Genomic DNA, 24,168 nt, shown 5'->3' on the forward strand with positions numbered 1-24,168 from the left:
TGTAACCACCATGTAAGGCTCAAATTTATTTATAAGACTCATCAGAAACTTCACAAAAATGTTTACTAAACCTCTTCTGAAGTTTTAGTATTATGTGTACACAACACAACCCTGAATTTCTGCCAACCTCACCTTTGTTTACACCTGAGGCACCACCCATGCGGGTGTAAACAAATGGCTGTCTGATATTTAAACATAGCAAGGCAGAAAATATAGACGTAAATATTAAAACAAGGTCATTTGGGGCTTTTAATTGTGAGTTAAATGCTCCATCTAGGGTGGAATGATTACACAGCATTCAACTGTAATATTTAAAAACAAGATTTGGCTGCACAAGTCAGGATTTTGTCCAATCCATGCAGGTTTAAAATTAAACAATGCCTCTTATGCCGCACCCTGCTAACAACTTTTGTGGCCATTAACAAGGTTTAGGCATAATTCTGCAGGATTTGTGACGCCTAATAAAAATGGTACAGATCATTTTGTTTCCTGCGGGCTCAACTTTTGAACATGGTCCATAAATCCTAAGCTTGAAGTCAGGGTTTTCCTCAAGTCTAATGATGGCCTGTTTTAGTCTTTTCACACCTAGTTTTGATGTGTTTTTTGGAGCCTTGCTGCAACACCCACAGTGGCCAAGTTTCCTTCATGAAGCTGCTGATTGGAGCTTATTTTATTTACTTTGTACAATGCAATACTAATGCTGGTAGCAAAACACACACTGCAGTGTGTGCTTTGCTACCAGCGTAATGCTGACCGTTGTTGGACCGTTCTTAGGTTTCAAAAGTGTCACTTCATCTTTTCCAAAAATGTTTATGGAGGTAAAATAGTTCAATCTTCACTTCCAGATCTCAAATTCATTCATAAGACTCTCCATAAACCTTCCAAAAACTAGTATTTTTCCAGTGAGTGATGATTAGAATCAGATGACAATGAGTCCAAACTCCACAACTAGTTTTGGAATGGATGGATAAAGGAGCCAGACAGATTCTTATAATAAAAAATGCCTGAAAATTACATGTACAAATTGTTACTTTATGCTTATTTTATTTCCTCTGACATTTATACACATACTTTGTCTATATACAAAGTTTGGAACCAAAGTCTCATTACTTTTTGATGCAATTTAGTTACAGCTGATTTTTGTGAAACCAACCAATTTATATGAACGCTACCAGTTCTGCTAAAAAGACTGGGTCAAACATTGAGCTAGAAATGTACTGGAAGCTTGGCGATGGCTACAAACAGTCTGGAGTCAAGAGTCAGCTGGCAAAGGCCCAACTAGGACTGGGAGTGAATGTGTACATGCCAATCTTTAAGGAAAATTCACTTCAGTAACATAAGTCAAATTTTAAACCCAATTATTGTTAAAAGTTACGAAGCATAAGGTGACTATATACACTTAAAGGTGTACAGTCACTGTAACTGTCTATATAACGACAGTGGAGCTCATCAAGAAGCAAATTGGCTTTTTTTTATTACAATATGTACATTTTAGTCATTTATCTTAAGTGAAACTATAAGAGATTAATTGAATAACTTTGCTGTGATTGCTCAACCTATGTCAGGACCGACTAGCTTAAATTTTATACCAGTTTCAATTTCCCAAACCGATGGGTCAGTATAAATACAGCCGATTTTTCTAAACATTTAATATTTTATTTGCAAACAGAATGTCTATTAGCCGTCATCTTTAGGCTGCAGGAACCTGACTGCTGGTTACCGTCGTTCTGCAGACATACCAGGATAATAAGGGATGACAATTTAGAGGATTAAAAACGGGCTCATAATGTGGATGTTTTTAAAATACACAAATTATATTTCCTTCAATATAATTAGAAACTAATAAAAGGCAGTTCCATGCAAAAAAATAATAATAATAATTGGTCTTAAACACAAAATTAGAAGTAAAATCTGAAAAACAAAGCATTGCATAGACATTTCAAATCACACTTAAGTCTTTACTATAAACATGGATGCTCAAAAATTTAATATGCACCAACATGGAACCCTTCTCTTTTGATTTACAGAGCTTAAAAAAAAGAAAGAAAGAAAAACAAGAGACACTGTAATTCTGTTAGAATGCATCTGACCGTTTCCTGGTTTCCTGGCTGCTGTGGTGATTTGGTGAAGATTAATGAAAAAAAAAAAACATCAGGCTGATGGGACACATAAAAATCAGGCTTCCAACTCAATGGTTTCTGAATATTTTGGACATTAATTATTAACATAAGTCTGTACAGTTTAAAGGAGATACAAAAGAATGTTTCAGTGACTGCAAAACAAGATTAAGTCATCAATATTATCAATATTTTATATTAATACCAACAAGGCTGTTATTTTTTCTTTTTTTCCCTCTGTGTTCAAGTCTAGAACATTAACCATTTTTAAAATTGAGTGTAGTAGTCATTGTCTGGCGGGCAGCGCGCCCCGCGGGGTCGTCTGTCGAGTCTCCGGTCGCCACGTCTCGTCCTCCAGTGTGGCTCAGGACTTTTCCAGTTTCCTCCAGCACTACACACAAGTTTCTAGGCAAACCCGAAACACGGTGCTCACATGGAATGAAAAGGAAAAAAAAAAATTCACAAGGAATCGACACAAAGAAAAGTTGCACTTGGCCTCTTTCTTCCCTGTTTAAAAAGTAAAATGGAGGAAAATCTGGCAACTGTTCCCCTTCCAACATCTAGCCGAACACATCGTCACCCTCCGGAAAGAAATCTTACAGAATACAGTACGTCACGTTTTGTATTACTTCACTTGAACTGCAAAACGAGAGGGCAGGGGAGGGTGGTGGAACAGAAATGAGAATTTACCAAGTCTACACTGAATAGGACTCTCTGCGGATCCACAAAGAGATCAGAAGGAACAGTTAAACTGCAACTTTTTTGTTTCTTTCTTATTTTTTTGTTTTGTTTTTTTGTTTTTTTTTTCTGTAGCGGCGTCCATTAAACGGCTAAACGACCACTCCGCTCCCTGCACTAACTTTCACAAGTCCTCTTCGCCCCGGCGGTCGGAGCCACGGGAGAAGATAAGTGCGGGGTCGTGTTTAATCGTTCTTTTTCTCCCCCTCTGGTTTGTCTGTGACAGCGGGCGTGGTCTCTGCGGTGTTGTTCTGGGTGTGGTCCAGTCCGCTGGTGCCGAATTCATTCATTCTGTTGGGGTCGACCCGGTAGATCCAGCGCTGGTAAAGGTAGATGAAGAACACCACGTCTGCAGGAGAGGAGTCAGAAGTCGGGTGTGTCAGTGAATCAGTGCGGCTCAAAATTAGCAACACGTTTCAGAGAGCATCATCAAAAAACAAAAAAACAATATTTCAAAAAATTTAAATTATACAACAAATAGTTGGAGTTTAGTTTTGAGGCTTTTCTGTTCTCATAAGTATGACCTTTAATATCCAAACTACCAAATACGTTGCCCCATAAAAAGTTTTCCAAATGGTCACACTACAACCACAAACTGCAGTGTAGAATCTGCCAGCAGAGCAACTATTAGTTGGACACGCCAAAATTTTGAACTTTGAAAGTGGCAAGAAAAAAATGATGTTAAAATATAAGCATAAGAAGTTAAGTTTGCCACCATGTGCCTTTTATACAAAGTGATCACTGCAGTGGACAGCTCTCTAAAAGACGTTTTCTTGAGCTTCTTGTGCTACATTTTTATGGTACAAAAGCACACAGACCACTGAAGTGGACACCAGTGCATCATAAAATACACCATCAACTACTGGCCATCAGCTGCAAGGCCAAGAACATTTTTGTTAAATCCAATATGGCAGACAGATGGAAAAGCATGATGACCAATCCAGGCCCTCCTTCAACTGTAGACGACTATTACAGGTTAATATATATATATATATATAGTTACATCAAGTAACCCCTAAAGAACAATACTACTGATGCATTTTCCAAATAACTATGTATTTGGAGAAAATCTTATAATAAGCAATAAGTAAAATTACAATAAGCAAAATTCAAAATATTTAGAATATTTATATCTGATTTTTACCATCAGAGCTGAATCAAGCCTGATGTCTTCCAAATTAAAAGAAAACTCGTATAAGTAGCTACAATTAATTGCCACAAGGTGGAGTTGGAGGATTAACTACAGTAAAAGTTGAGGCGGATATCCCAGCATTATTGTAATCTGGACAGCAGGTCTGAATCATCGCTGGATTCCTAGAGCAAATATTTGTGAGCTCCATTTCTGGTTGATATTAAACAAAAGAATTTGAGCAAATCTTCCTCCAAACAAACACAAAGCCTCTGGATTTACTGCCTCTAGAGTGAAAATCTAAAATGCATCAAACAAAAACAGCGTGCATCACTTTCTAGTCACATAACATTCTCTGATTAACATAATTATCAGCTGGTATAGATTATCAGTTAAATATTTTAGTAGAAGGCAACAGGACTTCTCTTGTTTCATGTTATTTCGTCTCTCATTCGCCTTCAAGAAACAAGAGAGAAGTCCAGTTGTCGTCTTCTTCTCAAGCACTTGGGAGTTTGCATCAACAAAGGACTTACCGTCTCTAAGGCATCCTATCCTGTACATCATGGGCATCTTGATCACAAAAGCAAACAGGTCATCAATAAAGGTATTGAGAGCCTTGTAGGTGAGCATCCTCCACGGGAGGTGAGCTACAGACTTCATTTTGTAGTTAATGAATAGCTGCGGTGTCATTGTAATGAAACCTAAAAAGAGATAGAAAGCAGCTGGTTATACAATCAACTCAGTAAAGCAAGCAGGCAGCTTGTCAGAGTGCAATTCAATGTCTAAAAATACACAAAGCCTTAACAGAGACTACAGGGAATATAGAAGTGCAACTATGATGCAAGTACAAAAACCAGCAGGTGTGTTTGCAACCAGGGACAGTTTAAGGGATGCAGCAAACCTGACAAAACATCCCAATAAAACGATAGAAGCACACACAGGAATGTTAGTGTATGATCACCAACAGATAAAGAAGCGCTGAACATTTAGTAACAGAATAATAATCTTTTGGGGAAATCTACAACACAAAGACACAAAAAGACAAATTTATAACAGCTTTGAACGTTTTGCTGCTGTAATCTGAATATTTAAGACAACCTAAAATCTAAAATACTAAAATATTTAAAATTCTAAAGAATCAATCAGCATAAAACTTTCAGTCCAAGAGCTTATCTTGTTGATATTTCACATTTTACTGTCTAAAAGAAAGTACATGCAGGTATTGTTTTAGGGGTTTTCCCACAATTTCCAATTAAAAAAAACAACATCAAAAAGTCTTGATTCGACAGGTGTAACATTTCAAGCCTAAATTACTCTAAATCTAGATTTGTTTTTATTTACATGGTCACAGCTGAGATTATTGGAAATGTTCCATGCAGCAGAAAAAAAAACATGTAATAAAGGGCATGAAACCATCAGATAAACTTACCAAAGGTTAACAAGAAGCCATAAAGCATGCTGAGTACCCAGGAGTACCAGCCTTTGTGCTCTACGTACAATAAGCTGTAGACGGCGTAGCAGCCGAACAGAGGATAGAGCAGCCATGACAAGTACCTGAAGGCCATCTGTTAACACAACAACACAGAACGGAGGTCAACACAACTCTGTGCTACTTACATACACTGATGTTCATTGATGTAAAATACAATTAAAAGACCCGTTCAGGTCGGTCATTCATCAGGCATCAACATTCAGGGTTGCCAAAAGGAAACAACATTGCTGACTGATTCAACTTCATCAGCCCAGGTGAATTCAATTTAAAAAGCGAAACTCTTTTTAACGTTTGTTAACGATGACTATTATTTCAGTTACTTGGGCAACATTTTCCTTCCACTTAACTTTTCAAAAATACGCTTTGACACAATGCACTGAATATAGCAATAACCATTTTAAGCTTTCTGCCCCCGGTCATTACTTGTAGAAGGCGTCAATGACTATTTGCAAGACGGCGACGACGCTGGTCAGCAATACCAACGTTTATAACAGGCCGTAGCGTCACATCTCTACCAGAGATCCCTTTTACTTAAATTTGGCCTTTAATGATATTCCAGCTTTCTTTTTATTTTTTTAGCTATAAAAAATGTATCAAAGTATTTAGTTAATCTTTACATGAGTTTCCCTTTTTAAACTGAATTTACTGGGATAAACATGACTAGAGTGCTGCATCTTGAACATCATGCAAACTTACGTCATCATAGATTTTGGTTGAAGACTCCACATATGTTGATTTATCTTTGAACACCAATCTAGGAAGAATCCCTGCAATTTTGTTCTCTCGGTCCAACTAGAGGGAGCAAAAAATAACGGTCAGAAGAGAAATTCACATAAATCTGGTAATAAGTAATGAGCCCAACCCTTACAATTTCCCACTATAATTCTTGCCATGATGTGCTGAAGGGGGGTTAGAAAGAGTAAGAGCTTCTTAAAGAGATGGAGGCCAATTTCAAGGCATCAATTATGTCTATAATGCAAAGTCAAATTTCTTTTAGATATATACAGAATTTTGATAACTACTGAAGGCAACATAATTGCTTGACTGTGCGATAAAATGATACTTTATCTCTGGAGAATGCATAATACCTCCTCAAGCTACATTTCACCAGCTAAGCTCAAAAGCATAACATGTTATCTATAGGCCTGTCACGATAAATTGTCCCAGAACTTATTGTGATAAACGATAATATTGTTGTCTTGAGACAATTTTCAAGTAATATAATGGAAGAATATAAGAACACTTCCTCAAAGATCGATCGACTTTTAAACATTGAAACTGGAAGACCTTTTTAATATCCAAAATAAATAAACAACAGAAATAACAAATAAAATTAATTTTGAGGTCCCTGCAGAAAAAACTCTTTCACAAAAAGGGATAGTTGAGACCAGAGCACCAGACTGAAGACCAGTTTTGATAGAAAGAGAAAAAAGAAAAATGATATGTCAAGCAAATGAAAATTAATTTAGTTTGTTCGAGTTTATCATATGATTAATTGATTTATTGTTTATTGTGACAGGCCTAGTTATATACATACACATGTTTAATTTGGTTCTGACTTAGCTTGTTCCCTAAAACATAGAAACTTCCCCAGATTTTACAGCAAAATGCACACGTTGGTTAGTGTTTATTTACTTACCTTGACATCCATAACCTTGGTGATTTTCCACAGATCAATTAGAAGACCGATGAAGACACTGACTTGAACCACAAAGTTGGTTTCGTTGTCCAAAATGTACAGCAACACAACAAGAGACTGAAACACCCCGAATATAATGGAGCGCACAGACAGTCCTTCCAGAGATTGTCTGCTGTTCCAGAACTGGATATCTAATGGGAAGGAAAGAAAAGAAGAAAAACAGAGGATGATGTGGGGAAGCTCAGCTGGGAGACCGCACTAACACACCTTCTATTTTTGATGAAAAATGAGAAAAAATATATGCCTACTCACCATTCTTAAAAGCGAGGAACTCAAAGATGCTGTGTACAATAGACACCACAATGGTGAGTCCCAGCAGGTATGGATTGGTTTCCAAGAGGGCGACCTGTACAAGAAAAAACAACATTTTAATGTTAAAGCATACAAGTTTTCTCATCTGTTAAAAACAAACACCAAAAAAGTGTTCACAGGGTTTATTTAACTAAGATAACAAAATCACACTAAGACTAAGGAAGAGCCAAATCAGGTCAAGTTATGAATAATTAACTGGAATATTCTTTAATACAAAAAGCAATAAAAATATCTACTAATGTACCAGTGAAGCAAACCTTACTGAAACTCATTTTTAAAATATTGTGAACACAAATTTAATCATCCTCATTTTTTCCATCCTTCTTGTAATTTGAAAATATTCCTGCTCTTACTCTCATCTTCATTAAAACAATGTTTACTATTATTTAGAGCCCTGCAGGTTTCTTCTCTGATGTAACAACAATAGATTAATAGATTACACTACTGCAACCAAAAACGGGACAACTAACATGACAACACATCATTGTATTTAGCAGAGGGAGCTCACCTTGACGGAGTCTTGGTCTTCGTCAGATTGCTCGTATGTGTCCTCAGGCAGGAAGTTCCATGGCGAGCGAGCGTTCTGGGCAGCGTAGAGCTGCCAGCGCCACAGGGACAGGGGGCAGTAGGTGAGCCTCAGCGGGAGTTTGGTCAGGGTCTCGTTGATGGGATAGTAGTCCTTCTGCAGGTTCCAGTAGTCATTGAAGTAAACTATGGGGTAGTAGTCGCCACTTACTGCGTCAAACTTAACATCTGGAGTCAGACACAGAACAACGGGAATATGAGACGTAAAACCAAAACGCTAGAAATTCAGTTACCACTGAAACATTGAAAACAGGAAGTGAAACTCACATTGGTCTAGAGGGGGTGGGACAGAGCCTTTCACCCAGGCTGTGTGATCATCCACCATATTAATGGTCAGGTTGGGGTGCCAGTGGGAGATAATCTCCACTGGACCGTGGCTCTCTGCCCGCTGTGAGGAAATATAGTTGAGACATTTCAGAGCAGCAACAGCCAACAACAAAAACAGGAAAGCTACTTAAAAAAAACTGATAAAATTTAAATAAATTATCTTTTACTTGGGTTATCCAGTTTGTAGAAGAAATGTGTTGGTGCTTTTATGCTCATTTCATTTATATAAGAAAATATTTCTAGTGATTAAATTCTTTGCTCTCTTTTCTCTGTGTTCAACTTTTCCCAGGAATCTTTGCTACATTACATGTGATTTTGATATGAAGCTATATACGACCAATTGGTACAGGTAAGCTCTGTTACAAGTGAAAAAAAAAAGATGGTTCTGATAAATGTATCAAATTTTATTTTGAAAATCCTCCCCCCCCCTCTTTCCTTAAACAACAAATATCTTTGCCCCCTGTTGAAATGGGGATGTTATATCAGACAAAAATGCAGGGGTTAGACAACATTTTAGCCTTAACTGTTTTTTGTGTCAGTTCACCTTAATCATCTCAGGATCTGCTTCCGTCTCTCCTGTGAGCAGATTCTTAGTTTTCAGAAACTTTCTTCTTTTGAATTTATTGAGCACTGCACAAAAAACAAAGCAGTGATCAGTGGTTATTTAATTGCTGTAAAAAAAATTTTTTTTAAAAACTTGTGTATTCCTGCTCCTTACTTTTTGTTGAATGAACTGTTGCCAGCCTGCGGTACTGCCCCTTGCGTTTCGGGTCGGGGTGGAATCCACTTTTAGTAAAGTAGACATGAATGTACAGGGAGCCGTTCTGCTGAACTTTCTGCAATCAACCACCAAACGGGAAGACATTAAGAGTCGCAGACACAAATTTATAATAGACACTCTTCCACTGTAGAACCCTCCTGCCCCCCATTCTCAGAAACCCCTACCTCTGAGATGTCTAACTCTTTATACTGCTGGTAGCAGCCATCTCCGCTCTCCCCTGTGGCCCAGTCTCCATAGACCAGGTCCCTGTGGAACCAGAAAAGGGCATCTGTGTTGTTGAAGTCAGAGAACACCTCCTCCTGGGACACGTAGATGTACAGGTCCTGCAGGCATGGTGAGAAAAAAAAAAAAGGTGTTTATCTTATTACAACGTCAGGAGAGATGCAGCCAGATAGGCTGAGAGCATGCTAATACTCGGCCACAGTGAGATTACGTTAGGGATCCCAACATGAGGGCTGTTTAGGAATGAAGATTCTTTTTATATGTATAGTGCCTTGAAAAAATATAAATGCCTACTAAATTTAAACTCAAATTTTGTGAAAGATATTTCACACAACTTTCAAAAGACACTAGATAGTGTTATTTTTTATGTATCTTTAATTCACATAAATGACAAAACAGGAAGACAAAGAGGAAAAGTGCTGTACCATGAGGGTGTCTTTGGGGAAGAGGTTCCTGCTGGGTACTCTGGGGGCCCCTGCTGGGGTGTTGGGGTCAGGAGTGGACGGACCTCTGCGGAACCAACTACTGATTGCCCAAATTATGAAGATTCTGGAGAAACAAGCGACACCAAATCAGTAAAATGTTGATTTAGCTGACATACAGTTGAAGGTAAAAATTGTAGAGAAGATAAAAACATGTCAAATGTTATTTTTATTTAATTGTGGTACTCACATTAAAATTGGAATTTGATTTCATGTTGAAACTTTTGAGTTTTTTATTTGGTGGAAAGGGGAATAGGTGCTAACAGGACGACTCCACTTAAGTGACTGATAATTAAAATTCTAAAATGTTTCGCTTGTTCACTATCAACTAATTGGAGCTCAAGTAGTAATATATTTTATCTGGATGTAAACATCATTAAGTCATTAAGTTGATCATTAACTAAAACCTAAGAACGGATTTATAAAAAAATAAAGCCTGCAGTTTCCCATCTTGCAGTTTTTTGGTGATTTAAAACACCAAAAAACAGAACACCACAGAGCAAAAAGATCACCAATTACATCAATGAAGGAACAAGATGTTCTGTTTTATTAAAAATGATATCACTTTTTAACTGCAGTAACCAAATGAAGATGACATTTGAGTCAATTAGAAAAAATAAAATAGATCTTTCAGGAAAACTGAAGAAGCAGCTGTGTCAGGACAACAACAAAAATGAAATTGGAATATAATAAAGCTTCTATTTCAGGACTCGATCTTTCTCAACCATTTAGAAAATTATTCTTTTTTTTTGTCCTCTGCTTTATGGTTCAATTTGCACAGAAAAGATGATGACCCAGAGAAGAGAAGTAGAAAGACCGACTGCAGAGTCTCTACACAGATCTGGAGCACAGCGAACTAAGTGACCTGCAGCCCATTATTCTCCAACAACTTGTATCCTTCAATAAAACAGTGACTCCATTATGATTCTAATAGAATACAGAACCTCTTATTTATTATTACAATGACACACTAGTCCTTTATCTGCCAGCTGGTGAAATGAGTTACTCAGTCTGAATTAAAGGCAAGTAAAGCTCACCTAAAGAGGACCCCTTTAATGACCTGCCAGGCATTAGGTGCTTGTTGCTGCTGCTGCTGAGGATCCTGGGCATTTTCAGCTGTCTGCACAGTCTGACCGTCTGTTGTTGCAGCGGTTCCATTGCTGCTTACCTATAAACACAAACATGAAAAAGATGTAAGTGTGGCCAAATAGAAGACTCATTGGTGATGCAGCAGTGGGTAATGTCACGATGTCTCAGTGGAAACCAGTGTGTAAATAAGTATTGCTGAAAGAGAACTTTGATTTGCTCAACAAATGAAAAAAGTGAGAATAGTATTAGTTATTACAAACATTTTTATGCAACTTTATTACATACTTCCTAATCCATTTGTAATTTTCAACTGATTAAAAAAAAACTATAAAAACAGACAGACAGACGTAAAGGGAAAATGGGAAATAAAAAGTCTTGCAATAGATATATTTCGACCAGTTGCAGTTTCTGCACAATCTTAAAAAATGTAAAGTGTGATATTTTGGATTTAGGTATTTTCCAGGTATGGAAGAAGACTCCCATACCTGGAAAATACCTAAATCCAGGTATTTAGGTATCCAGGTATCTTCTCCAGGTATGGAAAGAAAACTTTCCATACCTGGAAAGTCTTCTTTTCCAGGTATGGAAAGAAGACTAAATCCAAAATATCACACTTTTTTTTAAGATTGTGCAGAAACTGCAACTGGTCGAAACTGTAAGAATCTAGATAAGGACAAGATGCATGATGGGAAAATGTCTCTTTCTAAACATTTACACTTTAGTTAGCTGCCAAAAACCTGATCTAAGTTAAAATCTATATGGTAAGTTTCCCTCTAATTGAACACAAATCACGTTGATGGATAATAACTGATCTTTTTAATTTATGAGGCAATAACTAAGTAAGATTTTCTTTTACAAAACACCTGAATGGTGAAAGAAATGGTGTTCATAATATTCTATCAAAAGAAATTATACAGCCTTAGAAGTAGAGGCCAAAGGTAAATGACCTCCATCTCATATTCATCTGAAGGTTTTAGTCTCTGTAAATGATCGCTTGGATCAGTAAAAGCTGATATTAGTGGTCACTTTACCCCAAGCTGCAGCATGCCAATGTAACACCCCACGCCCCTCTGGCAAGGTCACAGTCTATTCAAGTATCACAATAGACAAGCACATGCCAAGTCAGGAGACTCATTCACTATCCATCTAACCATCTAATCTGCTCTGTTGTTATAAACACAAGGGAGAGCACTGGTTGGCCTCTTAAAACAGACAGCGCAAAGCTAAGAGTGTCATCAGTTTCAACAAGTTATGTTTGTAACTTTCAAAGACAAGGAAATGAGAAGATCTGTAGCATCCAACAGGCTTAGCAACATAATAAAGCTCACTGTTGAAGGCTATGAAGTGGACAAAAATAGGGCTTTTCATCCTCACTACCACATCCTGCTATGCAAAAATAAAATGAAGCTAATAAACCGGGACATAAACTTTTGTTTCCTAGATGGAACAAATGTATAGAAAACCCAAAAATACACTCAGCAATAGAAAAAGGTTCTCTCTTCACCTTAAGATAATAATTTACACCAGCTGAACAAAGTTTAATCATTGACTAGGTTGTCCAGCTGAATGATTCACACTAGTTTTACCCCTCTATCTGGGATTAGAGACAAACATCAACACTTTGTGACAGCAATATCATAAAATAGAGTTTGGAAAGCTTTGTTTTTGTGTGACAAGACTGATTCACCCAAGCTTTCCAAAGTTACATTCAGATGTAATGCAAGAGAAATCTACCCTTGACTGAAGTGCTGAGATCATTGCTGTTACAGAATAGAGCAGACCATACACTTATGATTAAATCTGACCAGGCGTCATCGACTGACGCCCCTCTCAAAATGCCGTCTCAGAAATTTCTCCAGATTAGCAACAGGACATTTGGAGAGCTGGGAAACTGCTCGTTCTGTAATTAATTATAAATTTATCTTTACACAGCATTTGCGTTGCCAAAGAGACACTTAACGCATTGTCCCGAACGGGAACATGGAAACCAGAGCTAAGCATCTTTCTTTCTGGCAGACAAAATCCTGAAGGGCTGTAAAATTTATCATTCCAAATGCATGAAGTACATTCACAAAATTCCTGAAGACCCTATCTAGATTCCCAAACAGAGACAAGTCTTGTTTTTTTAGAGGCAACTATGTTCTAACTCAAATACCTTTGATTAATTTAGAAAATTAAGGAATCCCTTTGAAGCTGATGCAAACACTGTAAACCAACATTTGATAGAATTAAAATACATGATACAAAAATGTTGCAAATATGTTTGTAAAATGAATCTAAAACAACAACGTAAGAGTTTTAGTTTTAAAACTACCCAACATACAATAATCCACATTTTTGGCTTTTTGTTGCCACTCACTGCTGCTTCATCCTTCATATTTTCATCTGTTTGTGAAATACGATGCTCTGAATTTTTACGGGCATCAGACTGAAGCACACAGGAGAGAAGTGGTTTAAAGTGATGATTCACACTGACCTTTAGTAACATGTTATGATGACTAATGTTCAGAAAATACTGTCTTTTTGCAACACTACACTTAATTAGAGGGAACAAATACAAGACCGTGGGCCTTTTCTACCAGCTAAATAACGCATGTGTTTGTCAAGCGTATATCTTCTGGTTATTTAGTCATCTTTGAATGTCTTGTGTTATCTAGTGTCTGTTTTTCCATTTCCTTTGGTTGCTTCCATTTCATTTAGATCAATCTCTGCCTGGTTAGGTACACTTAAGTTCTCCATATTACTATTTTACTTTCTATGGGAAGGTTGAATCTTCTCTGTTCTAGTTCTTCACCCAAGTTGTTTTCAGCTGTGTTACATTAAGCGCATTAAGAAATCTCTCTACAAATATTGAAACTTTTATGCCACTAATGCTGACACCAAGTTAGGACCTCAGACTTTTAGTGGAATAAATGTCCACTTGATTGTTCCTCCACTTTTGATATCTACATGCAAGTAAATATTTTAAATATGCAGTACAAAAAATAAAAAATTGTCAGTTTTCCTACTTTTATGGTCTTATTCATTTCAAGCCTTATTCATACAAAATAAACAATAAGAAGTCCATCCATCCATCCATCCATTTTCTGAACACCCTTGTCCCTCAGTGGGGTCGGGAGGGGTGCTGGTGCCTATCTCCAGCTAACGTTCCGGGCGAGAGGCGGGGTACATCCTGGACAGGTCGCCAGTCTGTCACAGGGCCAATAAGAAGTCAATTTTGTAAATTCATTTTATGATTTAAAACAAAATAGTAAAGTCCTATACAACACATATAAATTATGATAAAAGGTCTGCATTTATATACCACAGCATCTACAGTTAGCTATGTTCACTGAATGCATTAACCATAAACAAGAAAGATGCCCATCTTTTAAATAAAAATATACTGCTGCGACTTTCTGTCCTTCTGCTTGCTTGAGCAATTTAATCTTACATATTGAGAATTTAATTTTTTGTAAAGAAATGGAACTACATGTGTATCTACGACGCCCAAAGTTTTAAATGACGTGGTATGTGGTGGTCTAATATCTTTATTTACGTGATCCACTCACCATCCACACATCTGGTCAGCTAGTCAGATACTCCAAATTAAATCATAGAGCTGCTTGAGCTTTTGTGGTTACCATTTTTGATTTTCAATCACTTGATTAGCAATTAATGGCTGCGCTATGACGTTAGCAGATAAAAAAACAGATTTTTATCTGCTATTATGGGTTGCAGTTTTTACATTTTTTTTTAATAACGCATACACTCTCAAAATACATATTTTTCCCCTTTTGCTGTTAGTTATCTATACAGGACTAATTGTTAAAATTTTGATCCAACAAAAAAGTATAAAATATAGTTCAAAATGAATAGGAATTCTTAAATAAATCAAACAGTCTGGATGAAGCTTTCAAGTATTTATAAACAAAAAAGGACTCAATCAAGATTTGGAAACAATTTATGTCTCAGTATGAGAATTTCACTATACATTTTATTTTGAGAAAGATCACTAGCTTCATGTTTTTGGGTTTATGGTAGCTGATGTTTTAAAATGGTGAAAATATATTGATACAGTAACAAACATGACCCTTTGGCAAATGACAGGACTATTATAAATTTAATTAACTAACATTTCCTCTACCTGCTGAAAGGTGAAACATTCAGTGATGATTGTTCCTAGTAGGTTCAGGCCAATATGATGAAAATATATTTTAATTCAGCATTTTGTGATCTTGGGACAAAGTAACCTGAGGAACGTAAATGACCTCAAATTTAAGCTTTTAAAAAACAAAACTCTTCATCTGTCTTTGCATAAAACCTACACAAATTTTATTTAAAATTAATTTTAGTGCTTTTTCAGAGTAAATAGTGTGAGTTATAACTATTCAAAACATAACTAATTTCGGGTTCTTTTTCCCCAGAAATGAAGCTGATCCACGGTAGTTTAGATGACAATAAAAAGGACTGAAACTGCCCTTGGGTGAAGGTTTCACAAGCCTTAATGGTCTAATAGAGAATGTATATCTTTTGAAGGATAGACCGGTTCAAATTTGAAAAGTGTGGGTAGATTGTTTGAGAGAGCTTTTTAAAGCTGTCCAGGAGCCAAAAACTGTCGAATTGAAGCCAATTCATTATGCTTACTTTTCCATTCTGTAAAGAGACTGCGTAGGAACCTTGTTCGGCAGTTTTTGGCTAAGCTACATCTGGTTCCCCTGCCTGACCAATCTTAAGAGGCAGCGTTTCTGTCATTTGAACGGTCACCATTCACACCGAGGAGGAAAATAGCATATGAAAGGGTTTAACCTAAAGTTGAAATGAGTGGGAACACACTGGCCCCATTAACCAAGCCACGCTGCGCTGACCAGGTTCAGGCCTTGTGATAGCTAACTGTCACGCTGCGGTTGTCAGCTGGTTAAACACCAACACATTAAACTTAACATATAGTCGGGATTATTTTAAGGTTCGCCTTCGGGCACATTTTCTACTGTCAACACTTCCTTTGCTCCGTATCTCGACTCGTTAACAGTCCCGGTTTCACAACACACTGTAAGCGGCGACGGGAGGTCGTTTTAAAACCAACCGGCACTGACAACGTCACTGAGGCTCGCGCAGCGACGGTTGTCACGGTTAAATGTTAGGACGAGCAAACGCTACGTTGAAACCGTCAAACCGACTCCAACTCTCCGAACGTGACGAGTAAAAACCCACTGTAAGGTTGTCATTTATTTTACCTCTCCGTTGCTGACTGTAGGTTTAGTTGACTCGCTCCCCTGCGTCGCCATCTTTCCTCGTCTCTATCGCGCAACACCACACTTGCTGGCTGGGAAACTGCGCTTAGTCTCGCGAGACTCCCGTTGTACCGTCATCGGAGTGATGTACCTTCATCGCCCTCGTAATGATAAAACATCTACCGAGTTGCAAAAAACTAACTTATTAAACATAGAAATAAAAATAACAGTATTTCATAATGTTTAGTACATATGGGTCATTCATTTCCTGGTAACTTAATGTTATAATCAAAATCATTATCTATAATCAAGTGGTTATTTTCCATATCAAAACAAAATGTTTTGATATGGAAAAGTTTTCAAAATTGAACGGGATGATAAAAGTCATCATGCCACAGCTTATTAATCAGATTCAGATCCACACTTTATTTTTCCAAGACATTGGACTTGCTGGTGTGCTTTGAATCTTATCCTGCAAGATAATCAAATATGTTTGAGCTTAAATATACAAAGCAACGGCCAAACATTATCTTATGACTTTCTTTGGTTTTATTAGTTTAACAACTCCTGGGCAAGTTTTCCACAGTTCAATGTCTTCTCATTTGTATACATTGGCTCTCACTGAGGTACCAACGCCCTTTCCAGACTGATAAAGGTAACCGACTTCTCATTTCTTCTTCTTCTTCTTGAATTTCTTTAGATCCAGATAGGATGTGCTGATTTTTGAGATCCTATCCTACCTCATATTGCCTGGCAGGTACTGACAATTACTTGATTCTATAGTGATATGCCCTGGTGTGGCTATTAATATTAACCAAAACATGATTTATCACAGAGCACTTGCGATTTAGCAAAGTAGGTTTTTAAAACTCAAGACATGACATCGTCTTTTGAACTAAATTTTGTATTTACTCAGATTATTGTGATCGATAAGCTAAAATATTTAACTATGCCCAAAAATCAAAAGCAAAAATCTGAGGAGGAAAAAGCTTTTTCATGTTATGAAAAATCCAAATCAGATTGTTGGTCAGGAATGCAAATATTACAATATATGACTCACTTATTATTACAAGTCAAAAAAAAAAAACAAATGCTGATCACATGTACTGTCTTTATTAGTGTGGATTATCCTTTGGCACATATTGTCACCAGCACCTTAGAGGTCAATGAATAATAATTACCACCAACTTTATTGAAAAGACATTGAAATTATAACAATTTTACATTTTTCCAAATTAAACAGTATGCCAAGTGTTTTCACATATAACAAAAGCAAGTCTACCATCAATTTGAGATGCAACACTTTGACACCGAGTGATGCAGTTGTTGCAGAGATCTGCAGGTAACTGAGTAAAATCAGTTGCACAAAGATGTGAGTGGTGACATGTGACAAACAAAGCAGCAATGTTTTGCTTAGAAGGGAAATATTTGTTGGTCTTTTAAAAAAAAAAAAAAAAGAAGAAGAAGAAAAAAATCAGCAGTAGTGTCAGAAAAAGCAAACCTGTTACTTAAAAAAATAAATGTGATGCATTTTCTGAGAGCGACTTGTTTTAAAAAATGTAAGTATCCACCGCCTGCAGCTTTGATTTACCTTTACCAATCACAAAGTTACTAACCTGGAGTGACCCTTTTTACTGTCAAGTATGATTAGAGTGAATTTTAAACTCGATTGACAGTCCTTAAACAATACGACTGTAAATATGCGCAGTTACACAAAATTCAGACATGCTGACATGAATTGAAAATAAAAAATATTCAAACTGATTCAAAAACAGAACAAAATAAGAAAACTTAAAATACATTAATCTGAAAAAACAAACCTTCTTGTGTGCAGCACTGTCAGATGTAACTAGTTTTTTAAATGACTCGTCTAAAGTCACAAATTTATTAATCACTTCTGTGAGGCTGAGGCGAAAAGAAACTTCCAGCTAAAGTGCCTTTGGATCATGCCATCCACGGAACAAACAGGAACATTTGTTACGATAAATCACTCATTCTTCTTCCTCTCTGTTCAGTGAGTGGATCTGAAATTAAAATAAATGACCACAACAAGAAAAAAAAACAAAAAAAACAAAAAAACAATGAGAACAGTTCTATATCTCATCCAAACCGTAATCCTCTTCAGGGAAGTCTCCCACAGTCACATTCAACGGCTTCACAAATGCCCCATATTTGTCTTGACACTCAAAGTACTGCTTTCCCTGAACGCTGGACACACAATAAAAATAAGTTAAGATTCAAATTTGCAAAAATTGTTTACATTAATGGGGGGAAAAAATAATTCATCTTACGTTCCATTGTGTTTTCCAAGGGGCTCATCGTACTTCACACCCACCCAATGACCTGACTTGAACTCTGTTGTACCTACAATGATACACATTAGATGGTGGGACAGGGAATAAAGCCTGTAAATGCTAATATTTTTCCATAATCTTTTTCCCCCTGTTTTAAACAGCCAAGGAAAATGTTGAAGACTGTATAGGAACCACAAAAATAAGCATATGTGTTTTTAACAGACATCATACTCCTACCAGTAATCAGCTCGATAGTTTAAGCAAAATAACACCAAGTTGAATTTTTGGATTTCAACACTGTTTCTGAACAGTGTTTACTGAGACTAACTTAAAGCTGCACATTTAAGTGCAACAAAGCAAAGGAAGTCTCTACTCTCTTTCAGTCGCAGTAATCGGTAGCGTGTTATGCCATATATTCATGTTGTTTTAAAATATTACACCAGAGGCACAAGATTTTGCTCAGACACAGAAAAGTGGAACTTCAGGACAACTGACAGGTTACTAATAAAATGGGAATATTAGTTTATTTTTGTAATGTCTGCATTCAGAATGTTTGGCTGTTTTAATTTCTAACTCCTTGCTTCAGCAACATCAGCTGGGTTTAAAGATGCTTTGTTTTCCAAAATGGTGCCAGAGTTTTCAAATCCAGCAGACACACACTAAGAACTCACACAGACAAAATAGAGCAGCTTGCTGTACTCCATCTTATCAGCTGAAAATCTCACCGTTTCTTACAGCTCGAATAAACCAGATATACTCCACATATCAGGAAATGTAATATTATTACTGCTTCTGACCCAACGGTCACCAGTCAGGGTAAATGAATCTGGAAATAGACTTTAAGCACACTTACCAACATACATAACCGTGCCAAGCTTTGTGGGCTGCCCTGGGACCTCCACTTTGCAGCGGCTGCCGACAGAAATGGCCTCGGCTGCAGTTTTCTGCTGTTCTTCCCGAATGGTGAGCTCAGCTTTCTTCTTCGTAGCTTCTTCCTCGTTGAAGCGGCCTAAATTCTGCTTCTTTAAGAATGACCGGACGGATTCTACAAGATATGTGCATTTTGTTCATTGAGCAATAATGATCAAAGCCACAAAGAGCGACTCAAGGTTCAAGCCATGGAAGCATACATTTGTAATGGATGATCAACAAATCAAGAGTTTTTACTTAACTAAAATGTAGTAGTTAGTTTGTTTTTAACTAAAGTGGCTTGCAAATGTATCTTTAATACTCATCTTGTCACTTTCAAAATAATTAGTTTGTGAAATTAAAAATTTCTCAAATCAATTTTTAATCCACGATTTGTTTTAGGAACAAATTTAAGAGGAGAAATGTGAGAGATTTGTACCTTTCCGTTGTTCATAGGCCTCATCTGAGAGCTCAAACTTCTCCACTTTGGAATCATCAAACAACTCGCTGGTCTGTCCTCCACTCCTGTCAATAACCTGGTCAGGAAACAAAGAGACAAACACAATAATATAACAACCACAAGCATTTTACTGTAGTTTTTTAACTACAGTAAACTATCTACATCAATAACAATAACAAAAAAAACCTGATGCCATCCACACATTCTGATTATACTAAAATAAAGTCACTGTAAAGGTCAAAATTTTATTTATGCAAGGGAGTATTAGGGTCACTTTGAGAAAGAAAAAAATAGGATTTATTATACAACTTTCTAGAGCAATATATTAAGAGAACACATTACAAACAACTGTTTTTTACAGCTGATAAAAGATCACAGAATCTGGTCACAGTAGCTGCTTAAAGGGCAACAGCAACTTTATCAAATAAGCTTTTCCTTTTTAATGCAAGAGGTGATCATGTTTGTCCACATCTCCCAAAAGCATCTGGAATTATGGCTAGTTCACATGGAAAGATTTTTATGCAGATTTCCACCCAATTTTTAAAAATAGCATCAGTCAAGTTCTGCAAAAAAACCTTCAGATATTTTACATAAAACTAAAGATGATCAGATATATATATTTTTTTTTTGGATCAGCGCACATTTAAATAAACAAACCCTTGCTTCCTATACCCCAGACCATATATTTGACAGGAAGTCTGTAAGCGATGTGAGGAGAGTCGTTAACGAGTGATGGTGCAGCACGCTGACGACAGTCAAAACTGCAATTAAATCAATAGATGCTTTACTTTATGAGTATCGAATGCAGGCTAATGCAAGCAGATAGGACTGTTAAACATTCCCAATTTATCTGACCAATAATTGTGTGTGTTTCCACACTTAATTTAAGAAGGAAAACAATTTTAACATCACACACTCCTAGATTTTCAACCAGTGTATAGTTTGTAAATAAATTTTACATCTACTGTAACTTACATTTTATCTACCGTATCACTAGATATTGCATTTCAAGTACTTTTAATATTGTACGTACATGTATTCTGCATTCATCATCCACAGGGTAGGAACCAAATAAAGCTTCATTGTTATCGATTTTCTGTAGGAACCGATCGGTGGTGCTAAAAATCTCCAGGTCCATGCTGGAAGCAGGTACACCAACATTCATCTCCAGGAGCATCTTAGCACAAGAGAGTAGACACAGAATAGACCAAAGTTAGAAAGTAGAACTAGTTAATATTCTCAAAGTAAAGTGCAAGGGATGTTATACTTGTATATTACCTTTAATTCTGCAATAGTAATTCTTTTATTGAACCTTCGGCGGTTCTCGAAGCTGGAAAGGCTGCTTGTGATACGGACATTCACAAAAGGGTTGGTAACCACCGTCACTTCACCGTCCATCCTGCACTCTGTTCGGGCCCCACCTAAAAACTTGTTTCTACAAATGAAAATAAATACCATCAACAGATCATCCAACAGAATTGAAAAGATTTTAAACATGTAATAAGGCATTTTTATGCGACTTCAGAGGAAAGGATGTCCATTTCTACACCGGGAAAGTCTCTCTGATGTTGATAAGAACAAATCCTTTACAATGACGACCTGGCCGGGAGAACAAGGCATCATTGATACTTACAAAGGAAGTACGTTTTCACTGCACAAAGTGAAATCAGTCACTGAAATGTAATTGTATATTAAATGTAGCGACAGAAAACCTTTGATCTGAACTGCTCAAGAAGAAGATGCTGAAATATTTGTTTGGTGCCACTGCATTTATCAAAAGTTGGCCTGATTACTATGAAGTTATTTTTTTAGGAGAGCAGCCAATCTTTACAACAAGGATATAGAATAAAAAGTTAAACAGCAGAGAGTCCTGATTTCTATCTAATGAAGCGTTCAAGTAAAAATACGAAAAAAATATATATATACATGAACAGTTTCCATCCTGCAAAACGAATCTGTCAACCGTTTAAAGGGATTGTCGAAATTTGACTAACAATTAGTCTCCAGTAATTAAGACAATGCAATGTACAAATGTAACCAGGATAAAAACATGAAAAGTTGCAATAAAGTATTATTCATCTACTTTATTAGGAAGTAGATGTTACCGTAGGTGCAACAATGTAATAATAAAATATCCTGCATCCTACAAAGGCAGTGACTCCACGTTTTTGCCAGGGGACGCAGTATTTTTCAACAAGTCATCATGTTTCAGTGCATCACAGCAAGCATTTAGACCAGCAAAGTGGCTTTTATCCCGTCTTTATTCCAGATTAATTTCACTTAATGAGGTTTCTTCTTTTCGCTGTCATTTTAAATATGACTATCGTTGGCTACACTCTGGGTTAGCTAGCTGATAGGGTTGGTGGTAAGCAGCTGCAGCAGCCACGTTGGACCCATTGAGACACCTCGATTAAACCACAGTTTTCTGACATTTACTTACATTTGTGTGTCTTATCTCCAGCGGTATGAACAAGTTTTGAGAAAACAGGCTAGCCGTGTACGGTTAAAAAACCGTTATAAACTACAACGACACTAAAACAAAAATGGTGAACCTAGGCTCGCTTTGTATTTACGCTAGAAAACTCAAACTCCAATTCCTGCTACGCCCTGCTCTGGAAGGTTCTACACGCCTTGGGAGGAACGCACCAATCATATTGGAGATAGAACGAGCTCAACCAATAAAAATTACTGTTACACGATCTAACAACGGAAAGACCTCCTCCACCGGAAATACTTGACAAAATCAACAACCAATCAAAGGACAGAACTAAAAATCTCAATATGTAGGATCAACCACTAGACAGCGCAATTGTGCAAATGGCCAAAATAAATACCCCGTAAAAAGTGTTGAATTCTTTGACGAAGGCATGGATACATCGGCATTAAGTGTTGAAATTAATTATGATCAGCTTGATTTTAGAGCATCAAAATGAAGGCTGGACTGATACTGATAAGTTGGATTGGTAGATTTAGATATTTAGAGATTTTTAAGGAGGAGAAGATAGCAGAAAATAGACATTTTCCCTTTTGTGGTTAAAATACATGAGCGGATGTTTAAATTTGGTTTGAAAAGTGGTGAAAATGGCCCGATTTTCACATTTCTGACTCCTAAATCGGACACCCTCAGCAATATGGGGCGCTATTTCTCCCCTACGCCTCAAAAGTGTCCCACTGTTATTTACTTCCACATTTGATGCACTGAAATCTCTAAAACTCCCGTGGCTTTGGATTGGGATAAGTATTTAAAACTATTTCTTTATTAATTATTATTATTATTATTATTATTATTATTATTATTATTATTATTATTATTATTATTATTATTATTATTATTATTATNTTATTATATTGTGAGCCGTGTGTTAAAGGGCAGTGAAAAATATACTTTACTAAACCAAACTGGCTGGGCTGGTGGATGGTGTTAGAATATGAACAATTTCTGTTTCTCTTTGTCCGCAATTTGATGCTTTTATTGATGAAAAAAGAAAACTAAGCTAAATTATAATTTTGTTTACCACAGAAAAGAAAAACATCCTGTTCTCTTTAATCCCTCATGTCACATAAACATTAAGAACACTGCAGATTAAAGGATGTTGGATTAACAGGAAGAGAAATAAGATAAATCTCCTTAACCTGCATATTTACCTGAATATTTACATTCTTGTACTCAGTACATGCAGGTCTCCATAGATCATATTACACAGGGATTGTCATTCATCTTTATAGTTTCGGCTTTTATATCTTTTCATCATGTGTTATCGCAACGTAAACAAAAGTAAATCATGAGGAAAGCAATGCATCTCTGAACTGGGTCATGATTTACATTTTTTGATGACTCATTAATTTGTCAAAAATAAATAATTCTTATCAACTGCAAAAATCATCTAGATCCATGTAGCTGGCGGAGGCATTTTGGTATGTGTTTTTGCAGACTGTATTTGCATATAAACCACCTAATGCTCAACAGACCGTTTGATCCAGTGGGAAAAGATAAATCATAAACAACATAAGGACTAATATAGCGACAGTTCTGGCATCTTCTATGCAGATAAACCTTCATTTAGAAACATGTTTATTCTCACTGTTATCCAGAAAAAGATTATAGCTCTCTTTATCCTTACAACTAGCTAGAAGACACTTGACGTTTTTGGAGCTATTCATAATTTTATCCATCTTTCAATAAAAACCCCGTTCCATCCTAAGAATGGTTGACCCATGAGCATAATGGAACCACCACCATGTTTCACTTTGACCCAAATACACATGTTCACTCGCACCTGGAAGTATAACTCAGGTAGCGCAAACTACAGGCAAACAAA

At 36.7% G+C, this 24,168-nt stretch overlaps 2 protein-coding genes across 2 annotated transcripts; both read right to left on the reverse strand.

The window, feature by feature from the left end:
- Nucleotides 1-1,792: 1,792 nt before the first annotated feature.
- On the reverse strand, nt 1,793-16,309 carry clptm1 (CLPTM1 regulator of GABA type A receptor forward trafficking). The gene is made up of 14 exons (XM_007549467.2): nt 16,190-16,309; nt 10,922-11,052; nt 9,828-9,951; nt 9,345-9,503; nt 9,118-9,235; nt 8,944-9,029; nt 8,340-8,460; nt 7,996-8,240; nt 7,428-7,521; nt 7,116-7,306; nt 6,173-6,268; nt 5,414-5,549; nt 4,518-4,685; nt 1,793-3,204 (listed from the first exon to the last, which is right to left on the reverse strand). Exons 1-14 carry the CDS (start codon nt 16,238-16,240, stop codon nt 3,041-3,043), a joined length of 1,884 nt encoding a protein of 627 aa, XP_007549529.1. The 5' UTR covers nt 16,241-16,309; the 3' UTR covers nt 1,793-3,040.
- Nucleotides 16,310-17,280: 971 nt separating this feature from the next.
- On the reverse strand, nt 17,281-22,462 carry tbcb (tubulin folding cofactor B). The gene is made up of 7 exons (XM_007549468.2): nt 22,290-22,462; nt 21,128-21,284; nt 20,883-21,026; nt 19,829-19,925; nt 19,334-19,525; nt 18,478-18,550; nt 17,281-18,394 (listed from the first exon to the last, which is right to left on the reverse strand). Exons 2-7 carry the CDS (start codon nt 21,245-21,247, stop codon nt 18,280-18,282), a joined length of 741 nt encoding a protein of 246 aa, XP_007549530.1. The 5' UTR covers nt 21,248-21,284; nt 22,290-22,462; the 3' UTR covers nt 17,281-18,279.
- Between the last annotated feature and the right edge of the window lie 1,706 nt (nt 22,463-24,168).

The sequence above is a fragment of the Poecilia formosa genome, unplaced genomic scaffold (assembly GCF_000485575.1).
Source record: "Poecilia formosa unplaced genomic scaffold, Poecilia_formosa-5.1.2 Scaffold31, whole genome shotgun sequence".
NCBI lineage: Eukaryota > Metazoa > Chordata > Actinopteri > Cyprinodontiformes > Poeciliidae > Poecilia > Poecilia formosa.

Coding starts and splice junctions, on each gene's coding strand:
- clptm1 (XM_007549467.2), bottom strand. CDS start 16,240: ATGGCGACGCAGGGGAGCGAGTCAACTAAACCTACAGTCAGCAACGGA. Junction 5,550..6,172: donor CAACCAAAATCTATGATGAC/GTAAGTTTGCAT, acceptor TTGTGTTAACAG/ATGGCCTTCAGGTACTTGTC. Junction 3,205..4,517: donor GATAGGATGCCTTAGAGACG/GTAAGTCCTTTG, acceptor CCTCTCCTGCAG/ACGTGGTGTTCTTCATCTAC.
- tbcb (XM_007549468.2), bottom strand. CDS start 21,247: ATGGACGGTGAAGTGACGGTGGTTACCAACCCTTTTGTGAATGTCCGT. Junction 18,551..19,333: donor TGGCACGGTTATGTATGTTG/GTAAGTGTGCTT, acceptor GTATCATTGTAG/GTACAACAGAGTTCAAGTCA. Junction 18,395..18,477: donor CTTGGAAAACACAATGGAAC/GTAAGATGAATT, acceptor TTGTGTGTCCAG/CGTTCAGGGAAAGCAGTACT.